The 23010-nt window shown below is 42.5% G+C and overlaps 1 protein-coding gene across 4 annotated transcripts in view; it reads right to left on the bottom strand.

The window, feature by feature from the left end:
• The window catches only part of rasgrf2b (Ras protein-specific guanine nucleotide-releasing factor 2b), a 39739-nt gene that overhangs the window by 14984 nt on the left and 1745 nt on the right, over nt 1-23010 (bottom strand). For 3 of the 4 annotated variants that reach the window (XM_031856320.1, XM_031856316.1, XM_031856317.1), the window contains exons 2-15: nt 13520-13626; nt 9330-9477; nt 6026-6115; nt 5746-5882; nt 5057-5173; nt 4891-4970; nt 3955-4148; nt 3717-3826; nt 3503-3621; nt 2324-2484; nt 2167-2233; nt 1574-1710; nt 980-1062; nt 359-607 (exon numbers count right to left, since the gene is read on the bottom strand). In XM_031856320.1, the coding sequence (XP_031712180.1) occupies nt 359-607; nt 980-1062; nt 1574-1710; nt 2167-2233; nt 2324-2484; nt 3503-3621; nt 3717-3826; nt 3955-4148; nt 4891-4970; nt 5057-5173; nt 5746-5882; nt 6026-6115; nt 9330-9477; nt 13520-13626 (1799 nt within the window). The remainder of the gene's footprint in view (nt 1-358; nt 608-979; nt 1063-1573; nt 1711-2166; nt 2234-2323; nt 2485-3502; nt 3622-3716; nt 3827-3954; nt 4149-4890; nt 4971-5056; nt 5174-5745; nt 5883-6025; nt 6116-9329; nt 9478-13519; nt 13627-23010) is intronic. The other variant, XM_031856318.1, reaches the window with a different exon arrangement.

The raw sequence follows: 23010 nt of genomic DNA, 5'->3' as shown, positions 1-23010 counted from the left end.
GAGAGAGAGAGAGAGAGAAACTCCTCATTTGACACACAGCATATTCCTATGGCTGTGCCAAAAACTTTGTTGAAGCATCTGTTCTGCTGGTCTTCATACACAGGCTGGTATGTAAGTATTCAACCTTGTGAATAGAGAGTCCAAAACACAGACCTACATCTGACTACATCATTCACAGTTAATAAAAAAAAGAGAGCAAAGCCAATAAAACACTCTCAGAACACTCGTGTAGTGCAAACACCCATTCTTGCATGTTTCACACACTAATACGTACACAAACAAAACCAACAAGTTTTGTCTGAGTCATCGCCTTTTTCTCTGTTTGTGAATGCATATTTGTGTGTTTGTAATGTATGACCTGATAGGTATGGAGGAGAAGGGCTTCTTGTAGATGTCGGCCAGTTTGCCCATGACGACCGTTGCCGTGGTGAACATCCTGTATGTGTGCAGGAAGGTGTTGAGGAAGTCTATGGAGAGGAAGCGCAGGTCGGTCAGCCTCTCGAGCAGCCGCTCCACGCTGGCATAGCGGATCTGGGGGACCTTGCAGGAGTTGAGCGTCTTGCTGAAGCAAATGTCAACATCATCTTTATGGAGACGCAAATCGGATCTGATGGACACACACGTACACACACACATACATGCACACACACACACACGCACACACACACACACACACAGCATGGGTGACTGCTGGGCTGCTAACCAAGGAAAAGGTTATGAACGTAACTGAGCAAAAACAGCCAAGTGAAAAAGAGAAATGCAAAAAGAAAATCCACATATTCCAAAGAAGGAAGCTAAAAATAAAAGTGGATACCAAAGAACACTTTGGAGCAGAAATGAATATTTAAAAAAACAACATAATACATAACAAAAAGGCTAAAACTTTACAGTACATCAACACAACTAGGTATGCTGCAACATATATTTTACAACACTGGCATTAGGAGATGGTTGCTCCTCTTCACACATACATACTTACTTGATCATATTAGGCACAGTGACTTTAGAGTTCTCCTCAAATACACTGGTCATCAAGCCATTACAGCGGATATTATCTATACACTACAGAGGCAGACAGAAAAGGAAGAGAAGCACAGACAATAAAGTGAAAGAATGACAGTATGAGATGGAAAAGTGAGAATATTTGCAAATTATTTTCACGTTTGTTCGACCTACAGAATTTAAAGCAGACGACGGGTGGAGTCTGTAACGTCATAAAACAGGTCAGAGAGAAAAATACTTTCTTTATCTGTGCGCCTCCATTGAATTAAAATGCTGAGAAATATGTTTTTTATAAGTCTGGTTGACAAGGAATTGAGAAAAGAAAAGGAGCAATTCACAATAGTCAATGTATTTTTTTCTTAAATAAGAACTAATCCAGTCGGACATGCTTGCATGGTACTACTCTGTTTGTGAAGTACCGAGGCAGTGAGCTGAACTCGCCCCTGGGGAACTGCACCTGTGTCTGTGTTTACTTATCACTGAGCCTTGTCAATGCCCAGCAGAGACTCGCTTACGCTATTTAGAGGTTCTTGTTATTCTGTGTTGGTATGGGTGTGTGTTGGTGTATTACCTGGCTAATGTCACTGGTCCATGCCGCCTTCTCCTGCCGCGAGGGTGACAGCAAAACCACAGTGAATGGAGGCAAGTCCAAAGGCTCGAATACGAGCTTAAAGTCCAGCTGGCCAAATACCTGACCGCCAGCTTTAGCTGTGTGATAGAGAGAAAAAAAAGTTTTTAATATAATAATGATGATAATAGTTAAGAAGAATTGCTTGTGCTTATACACACACACACACACGCACACACACACACACACGGAGGGTTAATTCAGTGGACCTGCTATCTCCGATACGTGCCCCTGAGGCTTAAGTGTAAAGGTGTGTGTTGAAGTGTGCACATGCATGTGGTTGTCTTGGCACTTCTCCCTATTTGCAAAATGAGTGCTCAGAAGAAGAATGGATAAAGATCATCAATGTCAAAAGATCAAAACCTGACATTTAAAGGGGTGAGCATCTGATATTTAAAAGGAAGTCATTTCTGGACACTTATCATCTGACATCTAATTAACCTCCATGAGTGGTGAAGGGCCTAAATGAGTCAATAAGAGCTGCTTGTGTGTCGACCAACGTAGACACAGTGCTTCAGAGATGTTGTTAAACTTACACTCTTCGTCGCTGGCGTCTGGTTCCTCTATGAGTGTGCAGTCAATCAGGGACAAAACTCCACCTTGCTGCAAGAGTTTGATAGCAAATTTGAACAACTGTTTATTTTAATTGCGATCAATTAAAAAGTGAATTCCCACTCAGAAATCGACTCTGACCTTGAGAAGGTGCAGTTTTCCTCCAGAGCTGCGTGTGCAGACGAGGAAGTGTTTGGTGAAGAGGAAGCACTGCCGTTCCCCTTCCTTCTTCAGAGAGAGAGCACCCAGACGGACCTTACTTAGCTTCCCTCGCTCCACTGACGGCAGCTGGATCAGAGAGCCTGAGGAGCAGGAGGGGGCACAGGATTACATTACATTTCATTAGGCCGACACTAAGCTGGGGGCTGTGTTTTGGTCGGCATCTGCCGTGGCATAAACAAACTGGTGTAAAAAAAGCAACATTTCTGAACTACCCATCTCTGCACACATGTATTTCATGTGTGCACACTGTAGCAATTAGCGCACTTCTTGCCACACTGGTACAGATATGGTTCAGTGCATTTCAAAAAGAGAACATCTAAAGTATAAAGACTTTGCAGGTTTTTGGACCAGTGCCTTTATTGGACTGGCTCGCCAACCACATGTTGCATGAAATAATTGCTTACAAATAGAGTAGAATTGATGGACTACATTTGAGATCAATAATGACTTTTGTTTGGTTGGATTAGGCAGGCTGTTGGTTCTGGCACCATGACTCCACGCTAAAGCTTTAGCATTCACAAGTGTTCAACAGGCAATCCCTTTGTTCTCCCAGTAAGAAAATTAGAACTTGTAGTGGCTTTAAATCTACAATTTTACATTACATTAATTTGACATTTTTGCCCAAAGCAATTTACAATAGCAAACCGTGTACTGAAAGTGGAGACAGTGCTGTAAGTGCTTAGAGGTTTTTCATTTAATTAGACAGTTTCATCTTGGAAATTTGCAAAAATGTCATTAGACAAAATAAGTTTAACATTAAATTTTAAACAACTTGGAAATAATTCATCAGGAAGATAGTCTTACTTTAAATTATGCTAGTAGTTACTAAACCTTAGAATAATGACTTTGAGATGTTAGAATGGAGAACCACAGCCAGTTTGTAGAATCACATTTCCACTGGACAAGCTGACATGGAGACAAATCTCCTCCAGGAGAAAGTATTACAGTAGCTAATGTCATGACTCAGTGACTGAGCTCTGGCTTCTGTGTCTGTGCCCTCAGATCACAGGCTGACAAGCGGGAGGGTCTTACTGTCAGGAAAACCCTCCAGAGCTCTGCTGAGTGGTGAGCAATGCCTGTGAGCTGACGAAGACTTACCTTGCCTGACGAAGGTCTGGCTGGTGTCCAGCAGGATGTCACAGCCCTCCACTATCATCCTCTCTATGGCCAGGTTCTTCCGGATGTTCTCCGTGTCGCTCACCTCGTCGTGCATCACTCTGACAACACGCACACAAACGCCAGTTAGTTCAGTGTTCAATATCAAAAATGTATCAGGAAAGTTGATCATTGTGACAACTGTCCAGACACGTACCTGGACAATTCCTCTAATTTGGACTTGGCAAACTCAAGACTCTTTCGCTCCACATGCTCATGAGGCGTGTGTGCCAATAACTCGTGCAAGGTGATGATGTAGCGGGGAATCTTGTAGGAGAGAACAATGTGGGGAAAAAAGGTTATTGAAATGAATGCTTGACATTAAAAATAAATAGTCGACATTTGTATTAGTGTGTGTTTGTGAACGCTCTTGTGAGCTGGAACCCGTGATCTACCTGGAACATTGGGTATGTGAGGAAGGTCTCGAGCATCCTTCCCTCACAGGCAGCGTTAGACTCGTACTGTTTCAGCAGCTTGTCAAAGTCTCTGTTCTGCTTACAGTTGGCCAGAACCTGCAGGCTGTACTGATGGTTACGCACAAACTCCTGATAGATGTTCAGCATGGGGAGCAGGATGTCAAATAGGTCGGCTAGAAACAAAAAAAACACACGCATGCTTTACAGTATACTACGCAAGTCACATGACGGAATGCAGTTCTCAATTATTTGCCACCAGTTGGTTTCAGTTGAACATTATGTTGCAACCAATACTGGCACAGTTCCATAGTAGTTTAACTACCATTGTTATTTAAAGCCTTTTGTCAGATCTGTGACCAAGAAAACATCGATAGGGGTCTTTTATATACTCTGTAAATGCCCTTGGTATAGCTATGTCTATTACTGGTACTCTGTATTATAGCTGTCCCATGATTGTTGGTTTGTCATGTTACGACAGAAATGGATTTGATGTGCGTGTAAAACATGTCGCTGATCGAGATCTATAAACAGCCCCAGCCTGAAGTGAAGCCTGGCGTCAGATAAGAGTGTTTAATCAGTCTAACCTTTTTCTTTCTGAGTTTGTCACAAGTAATTTGCTGTCGCGTCTTTCAGCCGCCTGTCACCTAGGTGACGCTTATCTGTCGAGGGGGCTTCTGTTTTAGGAGGTCAATTTGTGGGACGCCTTCTGGTATGGGTGGTCATTGTCTGTCAGGACAAGGAGTGTGCTTGTTGCAGACTGAGATAGGGAAATGAGCGTGTAAGTAAGACGTCAAGACTGACGTTTGAATGACACAAACTGCACCACTGAACAGCTGACCTTTGATGTCACTGGCTGGCTGCAGAGTGGATGCATAGTGGGTGTGTATTTGTGTGTGAGGCTAAGTAACAGCTTACCCAGCACCAGTGTTGGCCAGTTGGCTATCCTCGCCTTCAAGCCTTGATGGAAAATCTCATGTAGGAACATGATGGTCTCACTGAAGACAGTGTGAACAAAAAGAGATTTTTATTATTTGCTACCGTTTTAAAACCTCAGTATCTCTCTCCAGCACAATTAACACACCTATTGAGGAAGATGCTGCTGACATCGTCATGGTTGATGGGGGGTTTCTTAGAGCTGGCCGCCATCCGCAGAGGTCTGAGGAAACAGTTGACCAGGATGTAGAGCTGGTGGACGTACCTGTGATCACATGCACAATGTGTCAGAAATTCAATTGTATCTTCAAAACACATGCGGTACATGAGAAAAAAACGTTTAATGAAGACATTGTTAATATTTAATTGTAGGGTTTTGTAAAATGTTGTCTTACAGTTCAATGAATGTATTTGTTCTAGCTGAGAGTAATGAATAATGAATGCCTCTCCCGGTTTGCTCCTTACTGTACAAACACATTACTGATCCTCTCTGGTCTGAAAGTATCTTTTGACTTCACTAAGTTAAGATTTGCAACATAAGATGTTTCATCGATCAAAATAAATGTATGACCCATGATTTGTTTTTGTTTTTCTCTAACCATGATTGAGTTCATTTGAATTCATGTACTGGAGGCAGATATGAGTAAAATATTCTATCTTAGAGTATATCATTTGATATCAACTATCAATATATATCATGATATAAAACTGTTTTGGAAAATTCTATTGAGAAACCATTGAAAGGTGAAATATGGGATGGGAATGTCTGTTATGACATGTGCTGCAAAGCTTGACAATAATGAGTGTGTGCTGCTACTCCATGACGTATTGACATACTCTGTTTCTGCCTCCACCATGTTGAAGACGATCTGGTTTCTCTTCCTCATGCTCTCAGCGTGAGGAGAGCAGATGTAGTCCTGAACGATGATCTTCCACTTCCTCCGACAGAGCCAGCCTCGCATAAAGCTCTGCACCTGAAGACGTACGAACGAGGTAGCTTAGACACAATCGAGCACATGGAGCGCACATACTGTGCATGCAACATGCTCGCGCACAACACTTGCAAGAAATCCCAGGTAAGACACCGGGAAAGAGAATAACACAAAAAAAACTGTACCTTTTTGATCTTTTTGATATCCGGGTCTTCATTTTCATGGTTGACATGGTAAGGCCGCATTCGCTCTTTAGTTTTGTTCAGAGCTATAATCTGTTAGGAGAAATTTTATCACAAACAAAAATGAGCATTATGTGGGTGACGAAATAGCTGGACAAAAGACACATTAAACAACAGTAAAATCACGTAAAATAGAAACAATGAGCTTCTGAGGTATGGTAGGAAGTGATACGATTTAATTCATGAGGATGTTATTTTCCAAAAGGGATTAGGAGTAATTTGGTTGAATGTTGTCTATGTGATAGTCATGTGTGCACAGTGAACTGTTGATGTGTTTGCACCAGATAGACATCAGGCTTCTTCATCTTTGACAATTCGGTGCCTTCATTCAGAGCGAGAGAATAACAGAGGAGAGGGAGGGCTGCTATCAGCTGGTGACAGTAAGCAAATTAAGACTTTGATGTGCCTGATTACCTGAAGTGAATTGTGGGGCATGGCAGCTGCTGACGTCAATCCTAGTTCTGCAGATGAATATATTTCTAACACAAAACAATCTATGGAAACTCTTTTAAAGAGCAATTCTATCTAATAGTTATTTTATCATGTTTACAGCCATAAAATACTCTCTTCAGACCGCAGAGTAAAATTTCCCTTTAGACGTGCGACATTTACTCGCTGCAGGTGAAAAAAAGCCAGCCAAACACGTGACACATCGCAAAGGAAATACACCAGGAAGATGCCAAACTCAAAATGTTATTTAAGCTGTGGAAAAGAAAAGAAAAATCTCATTTCACATAGTAAACCTAATAATAAATAGCAGCGCTTCTCTTTAAATAACAGTGATGACTAACTTCAAACACAGCTGGTAAAAGGTTTTTCTTGGCAACGCTATCTTCAGTGGGGAAATGAACCCAGCAGAGGTCGAGTCTCTTGTACTATATTACTTTCACCTCTTTGTTTTTATTGATGACATGAGTTTATCACCAAAGCCATCTCCAGCCACACACTTTCATCCTCATTTTCTCGTCCACCAGCGTTCTCATGCTAATGGCAGCGGAGAGGAGCCAGTCTGCCAACTGTTGACAGTTACAGTGTCTAGTTGGTTTAATTAGTCATAAGCACAGAGCAACACACACATAAACAAACAAACAAGAGTGTGTTTTAATGAGACGGATCACCAACTGCATACCGGCTCTCAAAGTGTAACCCTTTTTTCATGAGCAGCTCAATTACACAGGCAGATGTTTCCTAATAAAAAAACGTTACTTCGTTAGCATTTTCATAATCCACATGGCTCTCCATATCCCGCCAATGAGGCATAATCACAGTGTGTAGCTCTGAGAAGCATCCACACTTGTTGCTCTGAGAAGCATCCACACTTGTTGCTCTGGGGGAGAACTAAAAGCAGAGTAACAGGCTAATCCATTAAACAGTGTTATTTCTTCCCGGGCACAGAAATAGTCGCTGCAAGTAAGTATTTATACAAGCCATTTTTGACACAGATGAGCCAAGCTGGAATTGGAAATGGCGGTGGAGCTGTGATTTACAGAGATGTCAGCAGCTGGCCCAACGAGCAAACAGCTTCCCTCGGGGGCAAACTGCTGCTCAGACCAGAATTTATTTTCAATCAAGCACCTGTACATTAAGAATAACTCTGCAGAGCCCTTTGGCCATCTATGTGGCACATAAAAGAACGCTTCTTATCTGAAACACTTAATGATCTGTAAAATCACAGGAAATTAGCAATTAAATAAAAAGACATTGATAACGCTTTATTTTACTTTAAAGTTCCCGATAAAGTACTATTTAATTTGTTTCAGTTGATAAACCTTCAATTAATCAATGCCATGCAATTTGTAGTATTACAGAGACAGTCTTTTTGTTCATGCAAAGCCGGTCATTACATTACAGTCATTTAGCAGACGCTTTTATCCAAAGCGATTCGATCACATTCATACCCTGTAGGCACAGCTGCGGGAGCAATTTTGGGGTTAAGGGTCATGCGACTAGCGGAGCCGGAGATCAAACCACCGTTCCTCTGATTGAAGGACGGTTCTGCTCTCCACTGAGCCACAGGTCAGATGACCAAGCAACACAGCAAGTGGGGGCAAGTATACAATTCAACACAATACTGTGTAGTGCCAAAGTATTAAGTTCCTGGCCAAAAACTTTCACAAAAATCATCAAAAGGATCACTGGATGGATGGATGGAGAGAGAGAGAGAGAGAGAGAGAGAGAGAGATGGAAAGATGGAAGGATAGATGGAGGGATGGATAGATGGATGGATGGATGGATGGATAGATGGAGGGATGGAAAGATGGAAAGATGGATAGATGGATAGATGGAGGGATGGACAGATGGATGGATAGATGGAGGGATGGATAGATGGATGGATAGATGGAGGGATGGATAGAGGGATGGATAGATGGAGGGATGGATAGATGGATGGATGATGGATAGATGGAGGGATGGACAGATGGAAAGATGGATGGAGGGATGGAAAGATGGAGGGATGGATGGATAGATGGATAGATGGAGGGATGGATGGATAGATGGAGGGATGATGGATAGACAGATGGAAAGATGGATGGAAAGATGGAGGGATGGAGGGATGGATGGATAGATGGAGGGATGGACAGATGGAGGGATGGATGGATAGATGGATAGATGATGTAAATGTGCGAATACAGTGATGTCAGGATCCAACGTAGGCTCATTTATTGTTTACTTCAGAAACGCTTAGAGCTATTGATCTAATTACCATAAACCAATAATTACCTGCTGTCGTTTGTATGTGTGAGAGAGAATTGTAATTAGTTCTGATTAACAACGTTGTAGAGGTCAGTTGTGTTTTCTGTGTCAGCGCGCTCATCTGATTTATCGTCCTGTGACGGCAGAACAGAAAGGTGTTGCGTTCGATAAGCGTAATGGTTTTTGGCAGCTGATTTGTAAGGAAGCTGATGGGCTGTCTTTATTGAGCTGTGGGCTTCTCCTCCTACGCTCAGAGTCCAATGAGCACTGTTCACACCCACTCCTCTGCTGCAATAAACACAGCTGTGAGAAGACACACACACTGCATACCCATAGGGATATATATATATATACATATACATACATACAATGCTCATCACTTGCTGGTCTTCTATGCTATGCGAGCTGCACACATGCACTGTCTGTTGTGCTGTGCATCCTGCTTAGTTTACACATGCATTGTGTCCTGAGGGTACGCAATTTAAATCCCAGATGGAACAGTCAATTACTGAATTGACACCTTTTAGGTGTGTAGGTGTGTGTTTGTGTGCTGTACCTCTGCTTTGAGCCTCTCGATTTCTGTACCCTGATCTTCCAGCTGGGTGCGCAGCTGATTGGCGGCCACCTTCTCAGTCTCCACTATCTGTACAAGGTGGATGTATTTCTGCATCAGCACCTCTCGTTCAATGATGATGTCAGAGTAACTGAAAACAAAGAGAAGTCCACAAATAGTAAACAGTTGTATGAAGCACATATCATACACAAAATGATTCATATTTCCTGCTTCTGTCCCTCATTGTGTTGTGTCCCATTGTGTTTCTGTTATGACAGAAAAGTAAGGAATAACAAAAACATTTGAGGCTTTTTGAAAGTGTATTAAAATTAATGTGGGGAGGATTTATCCAAATGATTATCTTGTGTAAACTTAAAAAATCTTAAAAGCAACGTAAACCTATTTTTCTCGACCAACTTCTCACTGTGGCGATGGGGTCCTTATTGAACACAACATTTCCTGCCAAAGTTACTGAAGTATGTTGTCACATATTTCAGTGCACCGATATGTGTTTGACAAAGTTTAAATCAAATCCTGATGCCAGTTTTGGGATTGTCTGGTTACGTTGCCAGCACCCTAAATCAAATCTGATCAAGTCACAAACACACAGTCCCGATGAGGCAGATTCAAAATCATACAATAATAACTAAACTAAGAATGTTTTTCTGAACTTAATTTGTTTGTGCTTAATTAGTTTAACAAGCTCTTACTGTGACACATCAAAATATCCTCTGCCAAAGAAAAGCCTCTTCACTTTAATTCCTGCACACCTCCACATGTGTTTTTCTGGCTGATTAGACTCATGCTCAGGGTTGAACAGAGCTATGCTGGGAGTTACTTGAGACTATCATTGTTTACACCCGACATTACCATGCGTCTTGGGCAACTCCTTCTCACACCAATGTCAAATGATGCAAACCTTCAAACTATGACGCTCTACCTACCCCTCGAGCATCCGTTTTGAAGGTGTCAGTGTCGGCGTGTCAATATACTTCAGCTCCGCGTTCAACACCATCATCCCGGAGATACTCCAACCCAAACTCTCCCAGCTCACTGTGCCAGCCTCCACCTGTCAGTGGATCACAAACTTCCTGGCTGACAGGACGCAGCAGGTGAGGCTGGGAAAAATCACATCCAGCACCCGGACTATCAACACTGGCGCCCCCCAGGGATGTGTGGTCAAGCTCCTGAAGTTCGCAGATGACACAACGATCATCGGCCTCATCAGGGACGGTGATGAGTCTGCGTACAGGCGGGAGGTTGAACAGCTGGTCCTCTGGTGTGGTCTGAACAACCTGGAGCTAAACAAGCTCAAAACTGTGGAGATGACAGTGGACTTCAGGAGGAGCCCCCCAACACTGCCCCCCCCTCACCATACACAACAACACTGTATCCGCTGTGGAGACCTTCAGGTTTCTGGGATCCACAATCTCCCGGGACCTGAAGTGGGCTCCCAACATCGACACCATCCAGAAAAAGGCACAGCAGAGGTTGTACTTCCTGCGCCAGCTCAGGAAGTTCAACCTACCTCAGGAGCTGCTGATCCTGTTCTACTCAGCCATCATCCAGTCTGTTCTCTGCTCCTCTATCACTGTGTGGTTTGGATCGGCCACCAAACAGGACAGAAACAGACTACAACGGATTGTCAGGTCTGCAGAGAGGATCATTGGTTCCAGCCTGCCCTCCATCCTGGACTTGTTCACCTCCAGAGTCAGGAAACGGGCATGAAAGATCACTGCAGACCCTTCACACCCTGGACACAAGCTGTTCCAACTCCTCCCCTCTGGTAGGCGCTACAGGGCTCTGTACGCCAAAACCACCAGACACAGGAACAGCTTCTTTCCACTGGCCGTCACTCTCATGAACAATAAATAAGTGATATTGCACTACCTCTGTTTGCACTATTGTATTTTATACAGTATATATATACATACACACTTTTGTTTGGGATATATTTATACTTATATTGTATATAGCTGTTAAATGTCCTTGTTTTTCTTATATTTCTCTTGTTTATTGTATATATTTCATATGTGTGTATGTACGATGAGAGTAATGTGTAACCGGAGCCAATTTCCATGTATGCGCACGCATACATGGCCAATAAAGCCGATTCTGATTCTGATACTGATTCTGATACGCTTGTTACATGGATAGTGTCTTTTCAAAATAAACTTCCATCTTCACAGGAAGTTAGAATTGGGCAACAGACGATAACTTCCCTGCCTGACAACTCACATCACTACCATTGACTGTGTATAAGAAGTGGACGTAGTCATTGTGATGTCGCCCATTGGTTTGTGGACTGCTCTTTTGAAGCCTCGAGTTTGGCGATTTCGCTGTCGCCATATTGAATTACGGCCGTCGCCATGTTGTTTTTTCGCAACCAATGAACGGAAGTTATCATATTTTGAATGAAGAGGAGTGAACGCCGTATACGTCTCTGGTAGAGACCTGTCAATCACAGTAAGCCCTCCCCAAAGCATACTTTATGGTCTTTTTGACTCTAAATGGATCATAATATACTAAATGAACGTCATACTGTATTGAAGAAGACTTGAAACTAGCGATTTAGACCATAAACTCATGTTTTCAATGTTTACTGAGGGAATAAATCAAGTGAGAAGTAGAGTCGTTTTCTCATAGAATTCTATACAACCTGACTTATTTTTGCATCCGGAGGAATCGCCCCCTGCTGGTCAGTAGAGAGAATGCAAGTTTTAAGATACTTCCTTATTGGCTTCAATCCGTTGCCGCCTGGTCACTACCGAGTGACTAATGACGTGACGAGGAATTGACAAACTAGTGACCAGGAACTCACATGAATCAGGTGACAAAATGTCAACTTGACTTTTAATTTCAGTGGTCAGGGACACATTGAACAGTTAATTAAAAAATATATATTATTTTCCCCCATAGATCCTTAACCATGCCCCAGTCGTATAGCATGTGTTCTAAGCGGCAAGGTGCAAGGGGTTGATGAGATTAACCCTGACATGCTGAAGGCTCTGGGCATTGTTTGGCTGTCTTGGCTGACACGCCTATTCACTATTGTGTGGAGATTAGGGATAGTGCCTGTGGAGTGGCAGTTATTACACTGCCTCACCGGTGGAGTTTATTCTTGGGTGCTGGAGAGGAGGCTCCAACTGATTGTCGAAGCTCAGATCTAAGAGGAGCAATGCGGATTCCGTCCTGACCGTGGACCAGTGGACCAGCTCTTTACCCTTGCAGGACTGTTTGAGGGGTCATGGGAGGTTGCCCATTCAGTCTACATGTGTTTTGTGGACTTGGAGAAGGACTCCGACAGTGTTCGATGGGGAGGTCTGTTGGGGAAAGTGAGAGCTGTGTCCGTATGCTTGATACAAAGTAAAAAGTCAAACACAAGGTTGTCCCTTGTCACTGATTCTGTTTGTGATTTTCATGGACAGGATCTCAAAGTGCAGCTGGGGGGAGCAGAGTGGGCGATTTTGGGGACCTCAGAATTGCGTCCCTGCTCTTTGCAGATGATGTGGTTCTATTAACTCCATTTTATCAAGACCTCCAGCACGCACTGGGGCGGTTTGAAGCCGAGGGTGAAGAGGGATGAGTCAGTACCTCCAAGTTCTTTCATAATAGCCTGATGATTGGCCAGTTCTAAAATTAACAGGATCATGGAACCTTTTTCAGGGATGGTGATATCAAGAGGCCCGCTGTCATTGTTGTTCTGAGCAGCAGCAGCTTTACTTGCTAGCTTGCTAACTATGCTAGGTCTGGTTATTGTTTTCAACAAAGCTTACGCAGCAGTTCTGTCTAAGTTCAAGGGGATTAATCCCAAGGATTTTACAAGTAGGTTACAATTGTTTTGTTTCAGTGTGAAAAATAATAAGGGACATCCTCTTCCTGGTTTCTGTACCCTACATCGCCAATCTGGAAGTCCACATTTTTTAATCTTTGCAAGTTTGACACCACATAAATAAACTGAAACAAGTTGCAAAAAGTGAAGAATTATTTGGAACACAATCATTTTGCAGTTTGTAATTTAATAGGCTCTAAAATGAAAAACCATCAGTATGGCCAAAATATTGCTCTCTAATCTTACTGTTTTGTCACATCACATCAAACTGTGGTCATGCAGTCTAATGTCATATTTCCCGCTGTACAACACAGAGAGGGGAAAGCACACAAATATCCTTTATGCAATACTAGGTGTGTACCTTGCCTGCTGGATGGCCTCCACCCATTCATCGCACTCACTCTCCTCATCCGTCCGCAGCTCCAGAGGCTTCTGTCCATCGTGACCAAACACGATGAGGAAGTAGTGCTGAAGAGAGAGAGATGAAGAGAAAAGAGCTGTTTACATTTATGACCCCAACACCCTAATTAATCTACAACACCACCCCTCAGTTACGCCAACATTCTCATTTTACAGCACAAGATGCTTTGGTTGCCCCTTTGAGATGCGAGCCACAGCTAATCCGACATATGGGAGACGCATATGGAAACGTGGCTTTCAACTACAATTGCTTTTCACACTCTTTCCTTGCCCAGATCCATCCCATATAAAGTTCCACAGACCTTACATGAAACAGGCAGAGCACACAGGCACAGAGTGAGACAGGATGGGAGGGACGGGGGTCACAGAGTGCCTCCCTTCTCCACCAGTCTATCATCATCATCCCTCTCTCTCTCCCTCTCTCTCTCTCTCTCATTTCTTGCCTGTCTCGTTTATTACTCTGATGAATTTCCCCGAGCATCTGCCTTCAAAATACTTCCCCACGTTTACACAAAGACACGCCAATACATGCAAGCGCCACACACCGACAGTACAGCACACACACCGGGCATTATGTGATGCAATAGAGGCTTTTATTCAAACGGTCATGTCCTGGGGCACTGGGTTACCAGAAGAGCTGCTATTCTTAGTCAGAGAAGACTGAGCTCTGCATGGACTTTCTCTCTCCTCCTCCTCTCTTCTCATCATCCAACCACCTCTCTCTTCCTCCATTCCCTCTCTCTCTCTTTGCACTTCACCTATCATCCCACTCCGCCTCCTCTGCCCCGCTCGACCAGCATCCTCACTTCTCTTGTTGTCGAAAACCCACACCCACTCCTCCTCCATCCCCACATCCCTTCATACTCTCTTTGTGTCTCTCTCAGTAAGGGTTCGGTGAACCAAACTGAGTCCAGAGGAGAGACGTTTACCCTGCAGGAGGATGGACGAGCTTCAGCCCCTACAGTGGAGATAGGCTGGGGAGAGTGTCACCGAGTCACTGATAGGAACACACACACACACACACACTCAGAGACCTTCCTCCATCTCCATCCTCAAAGCCCTGCCATAACTGTCGTTTCGATTCACTGGCTGGCTGGATTTTATTACATCAACAATAATCTGTGCTCTAACAGTCTTTGACAGACAGAAAGAGAGAGACAGAGCAGGGACAAGAGAGAGAGAGCAGTTACATAATATTTCTTATATATTTCATAAATTGTGTCACCGCCTAACAAGATAACATTTCCATGGCAATGCAATATCTGACGCGTCCACCGTGTATTGCATTTCCATTTTCTGCTTTTTAGCGCTGGCTCTCTTCATTTAGTGCTTTTATTGATCCATCCTGCAATTTTAGATGTGAGAAGGAGGCAGCATTAAGTAGTGAAAGTGAAACAATCTTGCAAATTCTGAGATCCAGATGGATATTCTGAGCCTTTGCTATCTGCATATTTTAGATTACAGAAGTGATGTCGTCAATGGTTATCGATGTTTACAGTGCACATTATATGTCAGGGTTTGCAATATATCTGCCCTATTACAGTGAATACACACAATCATCTTATCAGGCCATGATTCACATGATTGCTTTGATCACACAGATGTCACGGTCAGTATTATCACATATACGAGGATGATAATGAAAGCGACTGTAGTGCTATTTCATGCTCAATGGTGGGGGAAATTGTTGTAGTAGCATATAAAAGCAGTCATTATGGAGGCAGACTGACCTTAGCAGTGTAATATTTCATTAATATTACTGAACCAGTACATGTTACTACGAAGCAAATATTAAAGTGGTTGAATCTCTGATAATGCATCATGTGATCGTATGTTTTGTACGTCAGATCTTTCTATGTGAAGCATATTGTCATTATGTCCTGTGGAGCACTATTATAGCTATAGAGCTTTTTTTAAGTGCCCTTGTTCTGTTGGAGGATGCAAAAGAGCGTAGCAATGTGCACACAAAGGCAGTGAAGAAGATGGCAAGCTAGTCAACATGGATTTAAACAATGCACAATTTTAAATATTTAGAGAGTTCAAATACAAGTCCTTCCTCATAAAACTTTTGCACTGGTTAGTTAGACTCCGCGGATGCACACTGTGTTTTGGTGAGAGACACTGAATGTGAGAAACAAAAAAAATCCCCTTTCAATGTCCCGTTTATTATACATCAGCTTAACTTTAAAGTTCTCAGTGTTTAAATGAGTCAAATTAGCTTCATATTTTTATCCCACTTGTATATATATTCTGTTTTACCCCTGCTGTATACTCCTACTATTTGGTGCAGCGGTGACCCAATTGGCCCCAGGCAATCGTTAAAGTTTAATGGTATCACATCCTTTATAGCTGATTTTACATCACGCTGGACCTCATGGCATTGAAAGCATTAACAATGCAGTGCAATGAAATACATTGTAACACTGTACTGTGTCATCGTTAGTCGAAGAGCAACACAGCAAAAGCAGTAAGAGGTCCTTCTCTCTCTGAGCTGTGAACACGCAGCTTCCCAACTCTACAGTACCGGTCAGGACTACCGGCTTGCTCTCCCTTCAAATCAGCTCAACTGTACCCTCCATCCCTTCAGGGCCTTCACTGTACTGTGAGAGATTTCATTTAAATAAGTAATGGCAGAGAGGAAAAGCAAAAGAAACAAAGAAACGGAGACTCTTTTATTCTCTTCACATCACCGACGACCAATTTATCAATCACCTTTTTTTGCCTGATCTGAGGAAAAGCTTTTACAAAAAATGAGACTGAAACTGACAGTGTAACACAAAGGAGTGTGTTTACCACCACTGAGCAAGACACGGGCACAATGCAGGGACATTTTCCTATTCAGAAGCAATTTTGGGTCAGTCATATAAAACTGCCTGTTGAGAGAACAGAGGTGAGGAGTGAGACTACTTTTCACTGCCCGACAGAGACTGAATGTTAGGATATTAAAACCTACCACACGCACTCTGCGATTCATGGCGGCGCTTTGATGAAATACTTTTTCTTTATTAAAGATTAAAGAGTCAAAGATGAAACTGGACTTGGTGGTGATAGATTCATCAAGCAAACGATGGCTGGGGGATCCAGAAATACTAATGTGTTATAAATAATTTAAAAGCAGTGATGACAGAATGTCGGGATCCACTGATGACTGGGGGACTGGAATAGCAACGAATGACACAGCACTGCTGTCTGCTTTGGTATCTGCACTGATGAGAGCCCAAGTTGTGTTGTACAGTACTACAGATGGACCTCGACTCTCACTTTCAGCCTTTTATAGCGACTGGCATGTTACTGCTTTGCTGTTGTTCACTTCAATGGGTAGAAAGAGGCGTGGATGCTGAAAGTGTTAAAGGTGTTATCCCCAGTGGACTAAATACACACAGAGTACTGAAAGGCTGAATAACAATGAAGAAAATGTACAGTTACATAGAGCAGTCTGTGTAAAGACCCTGTACACTTTCAAAGGCGTTCTCTGGCTGACCTCTCGTCTGCTGGAAGTTGGGTGGAGCTATGCTGGGATGTCAATCAAAGGTGGGGTTGGTGATCTTGAGAAACTAGCAAGATTTTAGAAATCATTCAACCAAAAAAGCCAGCACAGTGTTGCCAACTCGCTTCCAATGAAAGTAGCAAGCAGCACTAGCCCCAAAAGTTGCTAAATTAAGCGAGTAATTCGCCAAGTCTGCAACACTGACAGCACGTCCATTCGGGCTTCCCTCCTAAGCCACTCCCCCAAAATGATCTTTATTTTGGTCCGAATGAAATGATTGGGCGGGCTTATTACAGTGCTGCGCCACAGATACGGAATTTTTTTCTTCTTTTTTTTTGGCAGAGCATTTCATATATTGATTGCTGTCAAGATGTAATGAGAATATCAATAAAAATATCTAAAATGTTTTTGAAGATTACCAAACCTGCCTTTAACTGATGAGGAATATGACAGTCAAGCAAAGCATGCACATGCTGTGTTCGAAATCGCATACTGACGTACTGCATATTACCGTATACATACTACATACTAGATCTGTGTGTACTGCATACTGCCCACTAAACCATTAATTATGATTGTACCAGCAGACTAAGGAATGCTCAACGCCCCACCAGCTGCTCCCACACATCTCAGAAAACGATCACAGCAACTTTCCAAACAGGCGTTATTTGGACATACTGACCACATACTAAACAGTCTCACAAGAAAACAAGTTAATTCATCACATTGAACATAGTTTGAATTTAATGTTTTCAATGTTTTGTTTTCGTTGTGTTAATGGATTTGAAAAGTTAGCACTCCATACCCTCATGATTATAACTTTGACAAAAATACTACAGACTCGATGTTCATTGTAATGGATTGTAGAGCTTTAGCAAGTTTCCAATATCTGCTATTACTATATCTTACTTTAACGAATAGAAACCAAGAGCTGAATAGAACAGAAAGGAGAAGACAAAAATCACACTTCTAAGCCACATTTCACGGCAGTTTGCAAATGATTAACCGAGATGCATATGAAGTGTACATCATTTGTGGAACAGTAAATGGGCTAAAACATACCGCTAGCAAACCGCTAGCATGGTTATTTAAATAAAAGCGTGAAAATAACTGTTAACAAATTCATTGAAATGTTTCATACAAATAACCCAATGCACTTTACATGTGACATGAGTTTTTGTCGAATCCTATTCTATAGATCCATACGTGTTAATTACAAAGCAGGAAGGGGGGGGGGGGGAATCATTAACAAGCCGTTTTAATAGAATGGGCTCCACTGGATGCTGATGTATAATGCGTCTCCACCTTTGCAATGCTGTGGTGAGGCAGGGACTTCACACTGATCCTAAGACCCGCAGGGTGATAACTACCATTACAGAGAAATACAGCAGAGAGGAGACCAGATTCATGTGTGTGTAGTGGGACTTCAGAGGGAGCTGATACAATCCATAAACTGGATAAACCCTTTATGTGTGTGTGCGTGTGTTTGTGTGTGGGGGAGTATATACAGCATGGTCTTTTTCCCTTAAAAAGAATAGAAGAAAACAGAACATGAGATACTACAATAGAACCACATGTAGGGATGGTGAGCTCATCGCCCTCCATGCTGTTCACTTCCTCCCAAGAAGTTCTTATAACAAAGTATGGGGCCGTCTCTATCTATAACGCACATACACACTACTCACACACATACACACACTGTATATATGTAAACCAATAACTGTTGTGGCTGCCTCAGAACACTCTGATCAGGGATTACCTGTCTATTTATCTGGAGATTAAACAGATTAGTCCCCTCCTCCTCTGTTCACTTTCGCTGCCGTCGTCCTACTCTCGATAAATCATATTAAAAAAAACATTTATACACCCATGCAATATATAGCTATCATCAAGCTCTTTCTCCCATCTTACACATTTGTTGCTTTACAGTCACTCCATCGCCAGGAGCAATAATGCAATGGATGCTGGATTGGAGTTTGCTCTACGACTCCCACAGTGCAACAGTTGAAGGGTCTAAACACGCCGTAAATCTGTTTTACTATATTCTTGAGAATTGTCAGTGTGCCTAATCTGATCCTGTAAAATACAGTGCTCATAAACTCGGCACAGACAAACACAACAAACATACATGAAACTACTTGGCAATCCCATTACCTGATGCTAAAGTTTATTTTATGCTCTCTTCTGTGTGTGTGTGTGTGTGTGTGTGTGTGTGTGTGTGTCTCTCTGCCACCACTCCACATCAGCACCTGTAGCTGATGAAAGGAGGAGCATATATAGATGGGAGCAGCTCCAGCAAGAACAATAACACCACTGAAGATCCTGACGCCCCGAGAGCTTTATATCACTCAGGGCGTCCTTATGAACAGTGCAGCACCTGTTCAGGAGGAGATGTGATGAAATACGTACTTATCCCAAACTAATTCTCGCCTCTCCTCTGCCTGCCCTGAGGCAGTGTGGTGACTGACAAGTTTTAAAAACAATTTTTAGGCCTGCCAAATTCAGCTTGGCCAACTGATCACTACGGTGCAACGCATTCATATTATGATGATAGAGCAGGAAGTACGTGCTAAGAAATACAAGCTTGTTGGGCCAGGAGGGTTTTCTTGGAAGTAAGATCCACCGCTCGTTGTCCTCCGTAATTTGATTAGTGCAGCATTTCAAACACAAGAGACAGATTTTAAGACAAGAATCTCACAATTTTGATCCGACACTGATGAGGTCCATAATGGTTCAAACCTTTGGCAGACGATTTAAGAGGGAAATGAAACGCAGCCTGCGGAGGGAAGCCGATCAGACTTCAGTAATATGGGAACAATTGGTCCCTTGATGCAGACAAATGCGAGGCTCTGAGAGGGGGGTTTAGAGCCAGAACATAATTACACACACGCACATATACACACAGACACACCTGCATCAGGAAGTCAGCACTGACACTTCAACTCAAAAGTGTCACCCCACCTTTTCTTGCATGAAGTGTAATGAGGAAGGAGACTGCTGAAAAGAACCCTATAAACACACTTTATACAAGATAATGCAGTCGGATCACACAGGATTGAAATAACCTATGATATCTCTCCCGAGCTTTAAGTTTTGGATGAAAGTTTCCATCCCACTTCACTACAACCATGTGTATTACGCAAGGATGGAGGGAAGGTCACAGATCTCTTAACAACCGTAACAGCTAATTTGTCCATCCCTTTTCCAAACAGCCTTGATGCCAATACAGAGCCTTAAATTCTGTAAACACGAAACACCGGAACATAATAGGCATCCACGTCTTGGAAGAAAACACCTGAAAAATATTCCTCATTTCCTAGTTCCTATTTACGCTGACAGTTAAGCATCCATTAAGTCCAAGTACCGTTTGCTCTGAGGTGCAAAAGTCAACATTTCAGAAAACTCAACGAAAATGAAAATACTTCAGCAAATAATAGCATTTTGGAAAACAGGACATTTTAGAAAACACCAGGCCTAACCGCAATAAACTTTTTGATTCCTCTTCAAAAAATGAGTCGGGCTAGTTTTGATTATTTTACACATGTAATGCCGTCATACATGAATCATAAACATGGCAGGGAATAAAATGTTTTGCTGCAGTATACACACAAATCTGGCTACACTTAGAAGCTTCTACTATGGCTGCTAGAGGCACTGTCAAAAAAAATAAACAAGTGGATGTCTCATCTTCTCTTTTTTTTTTTTAAACCACAAAAAGGAGTGCACAATGTTGTTAAAAAAAAATGACACCAGGGTGGATGGAACCATGTGATGGAGAATAAACGCAGCGCAAACACCTGTGCAACGTGAACACACAGAAAATCATCACAATTATAAAAACAGCAGGTACATTACTCCACTCCTTAAAAAGAAAAGATATAAGTTGGTGATGTGTTTTGGTAAGTCGGCCTGCTCTACCTACCTCTGCTATATCAACCAAACCACAACCACCCCTAATGCCTTTACTGTTACATTATTTGCTGTGCATTCTGAGCCATGCAGTTGTTAAACCAAGCCCTTTCAGCTTTTTGAAAACAACAATCCGACACCTTTCCTCACCAGAGGAGCCAACTGATAAATTCTGATAATAGAAAATTGTATGTCATGTTTTTTTGTACAAGCCCAGTTTGTCACTAATAGCAGCGAAGACACAGGGCTCAAAGTTTCTGCCCTGGTCTGTGTGGATGACCACCGACCAGTCAAGTTACAGTTTACATCCATGTCTGTCCAAAATGTTATCCCTTGAACATTTTGTCGCATCAGACATTTGTGAGAAATTGTCATAATTAGCAAATGAATTCTTGAGGTATGGCCCAAAAAGTGTTTTGTGATGTCACAGTGACTTTTTACCATCAAATTCTAATCAGTTGAACCTTTAGTCCAGGTGGGCAAATTTGAAGAAATGTGCTCATGGCGTTCATGAGACTTTTGAGAATGATTCCAGGTGAAAATGTAATTGACAATTAAACACAGCTAAATCCACTATCCTTTTACACACACACACGTTCACATCGGCAATGCACATCCACAGTCGCTGTTCAAACTAGTGCGACTGCTCTCCGTATTATTTGAAGGGTTTGTGTCTATCTGAGAGTACGAGAGAGAGAGAGAGAGTAGATGTGTGTTATTTGCGTGGTTGCATTGTGGCTCACTGTGGGGGTGTGATACTGCAGGTTGCTGGCAGACTCACTCTACTGCACAGAAAGAGAGTGAGAGCAAGAGCAACTGATGGAAAGATGGGAGGCCTTCTCTCACTTTATCCTACACCACACACTCGCACGGGGAAGAAAAACCTGTAGGATCAGAATGAAATTCTCATTGATCGAGCCTTGATCATCTAGAAACACACACACACACACACACACACACACAGCCTCATAACCCAGTTAGAAATGTCAGCGTCCACGTTGGTTTCTGGCGTCCTGTTTGCATGGCTACGTAGTTAAACAGTTAGATTGCAGCAGACAAGGTTTCAGCTGAGGGCAGATTGTTAATAACCCTAATTAAACATCACAGCTGTAGTGTGAGAGTGAGACAGATTGGGAGAGAGTGCGACAGTCGGCGCGAGCGAAAAGGGAAATTGCCAAGCTCGAGGAAACATCAGAAGAGACAGGTTTTAAGGCTTACATCAGTACCGATGTGGTAGTGGTATTAATCACATGTAATTTTGACCTCAAACAGAGAGAGTGATCTTCCTTTCATCATTGATAATAACAACTCAATAACGGAGATAAAGACACGCTCGTCTTGCTTCACTAATGACTTGATTGAAACCACACTTCTTCTGGCTCTCCTAGAGCCTTTGCTCCATTTGCATACATCTGGAATGAATTGTCTTTACGCATACTGTACATTTAAAGAGACAGTGTGTGCAGGAGGGCTTTGGTGGGGATGGATATTGTCCGAGTGATGATGATTTGTGGCTATTTCTGACCTAATTGTGCATGCACTTAGTATCTTTCTAATACTTGCTCAAAAAAAAAAGTCAACACGCTCTCCAGTGTGAATCCCCCCCCCCCCCAACTCACACGCATGATGCCTGTGCACACACATGCACCCATTCCCTGAGGCCACCTGAAAACTGGGATCAGACACAGAAAGGATTCTGTTTTCTCTGTGATTACTTTCACAAAGTAGAGGTATGTTGTTTTTTTTACTATTACAAAGATCTGTTCTTTGATTGACGGGAGTGATGATAAATGCATGTTTTCTCAATGAAATGCATGTGCAAAAGGTAATTCAAATGTTTCCTAGCAACAAGACCTCCCTGTTGGTGCAACAATGCCGAGGCAACTTCCAGGAGCGCAGGCACCGACAGATTCGCCCAAAAACATATTGACACTGCTTTAAAGTCAAGAAGCTCTGACCTTTTTCAGCACTGCAGGATTCAGCAGTGGGTCTATTATTACAATTCAGAGTTGCACAAACATGCACTACTTAAACCA

This window comes from Anarrhichthys ocellatus, unplaced genomic scaffold, assembly GCF_004355925.1.
Source record: "Anarrhichthys ocellatus isolate YVR2014 unplaced genomic scaffold, GSC_Weel_1.0 scaffold17, whole genome shotgun sequence".
Taxonomy (NCBI): Eukaryota; Metazoa; Chordata; class Actinopteri; order Perciformes; family Anarhichadidae; genus Anarrhichthys; species Anarrhichthys ocellatus.
The sequence above is the reverse complement of the archived record's forward strand: the minus strand, read 5'-3'. Positions and strand labels throughout refer to the sequence as shown.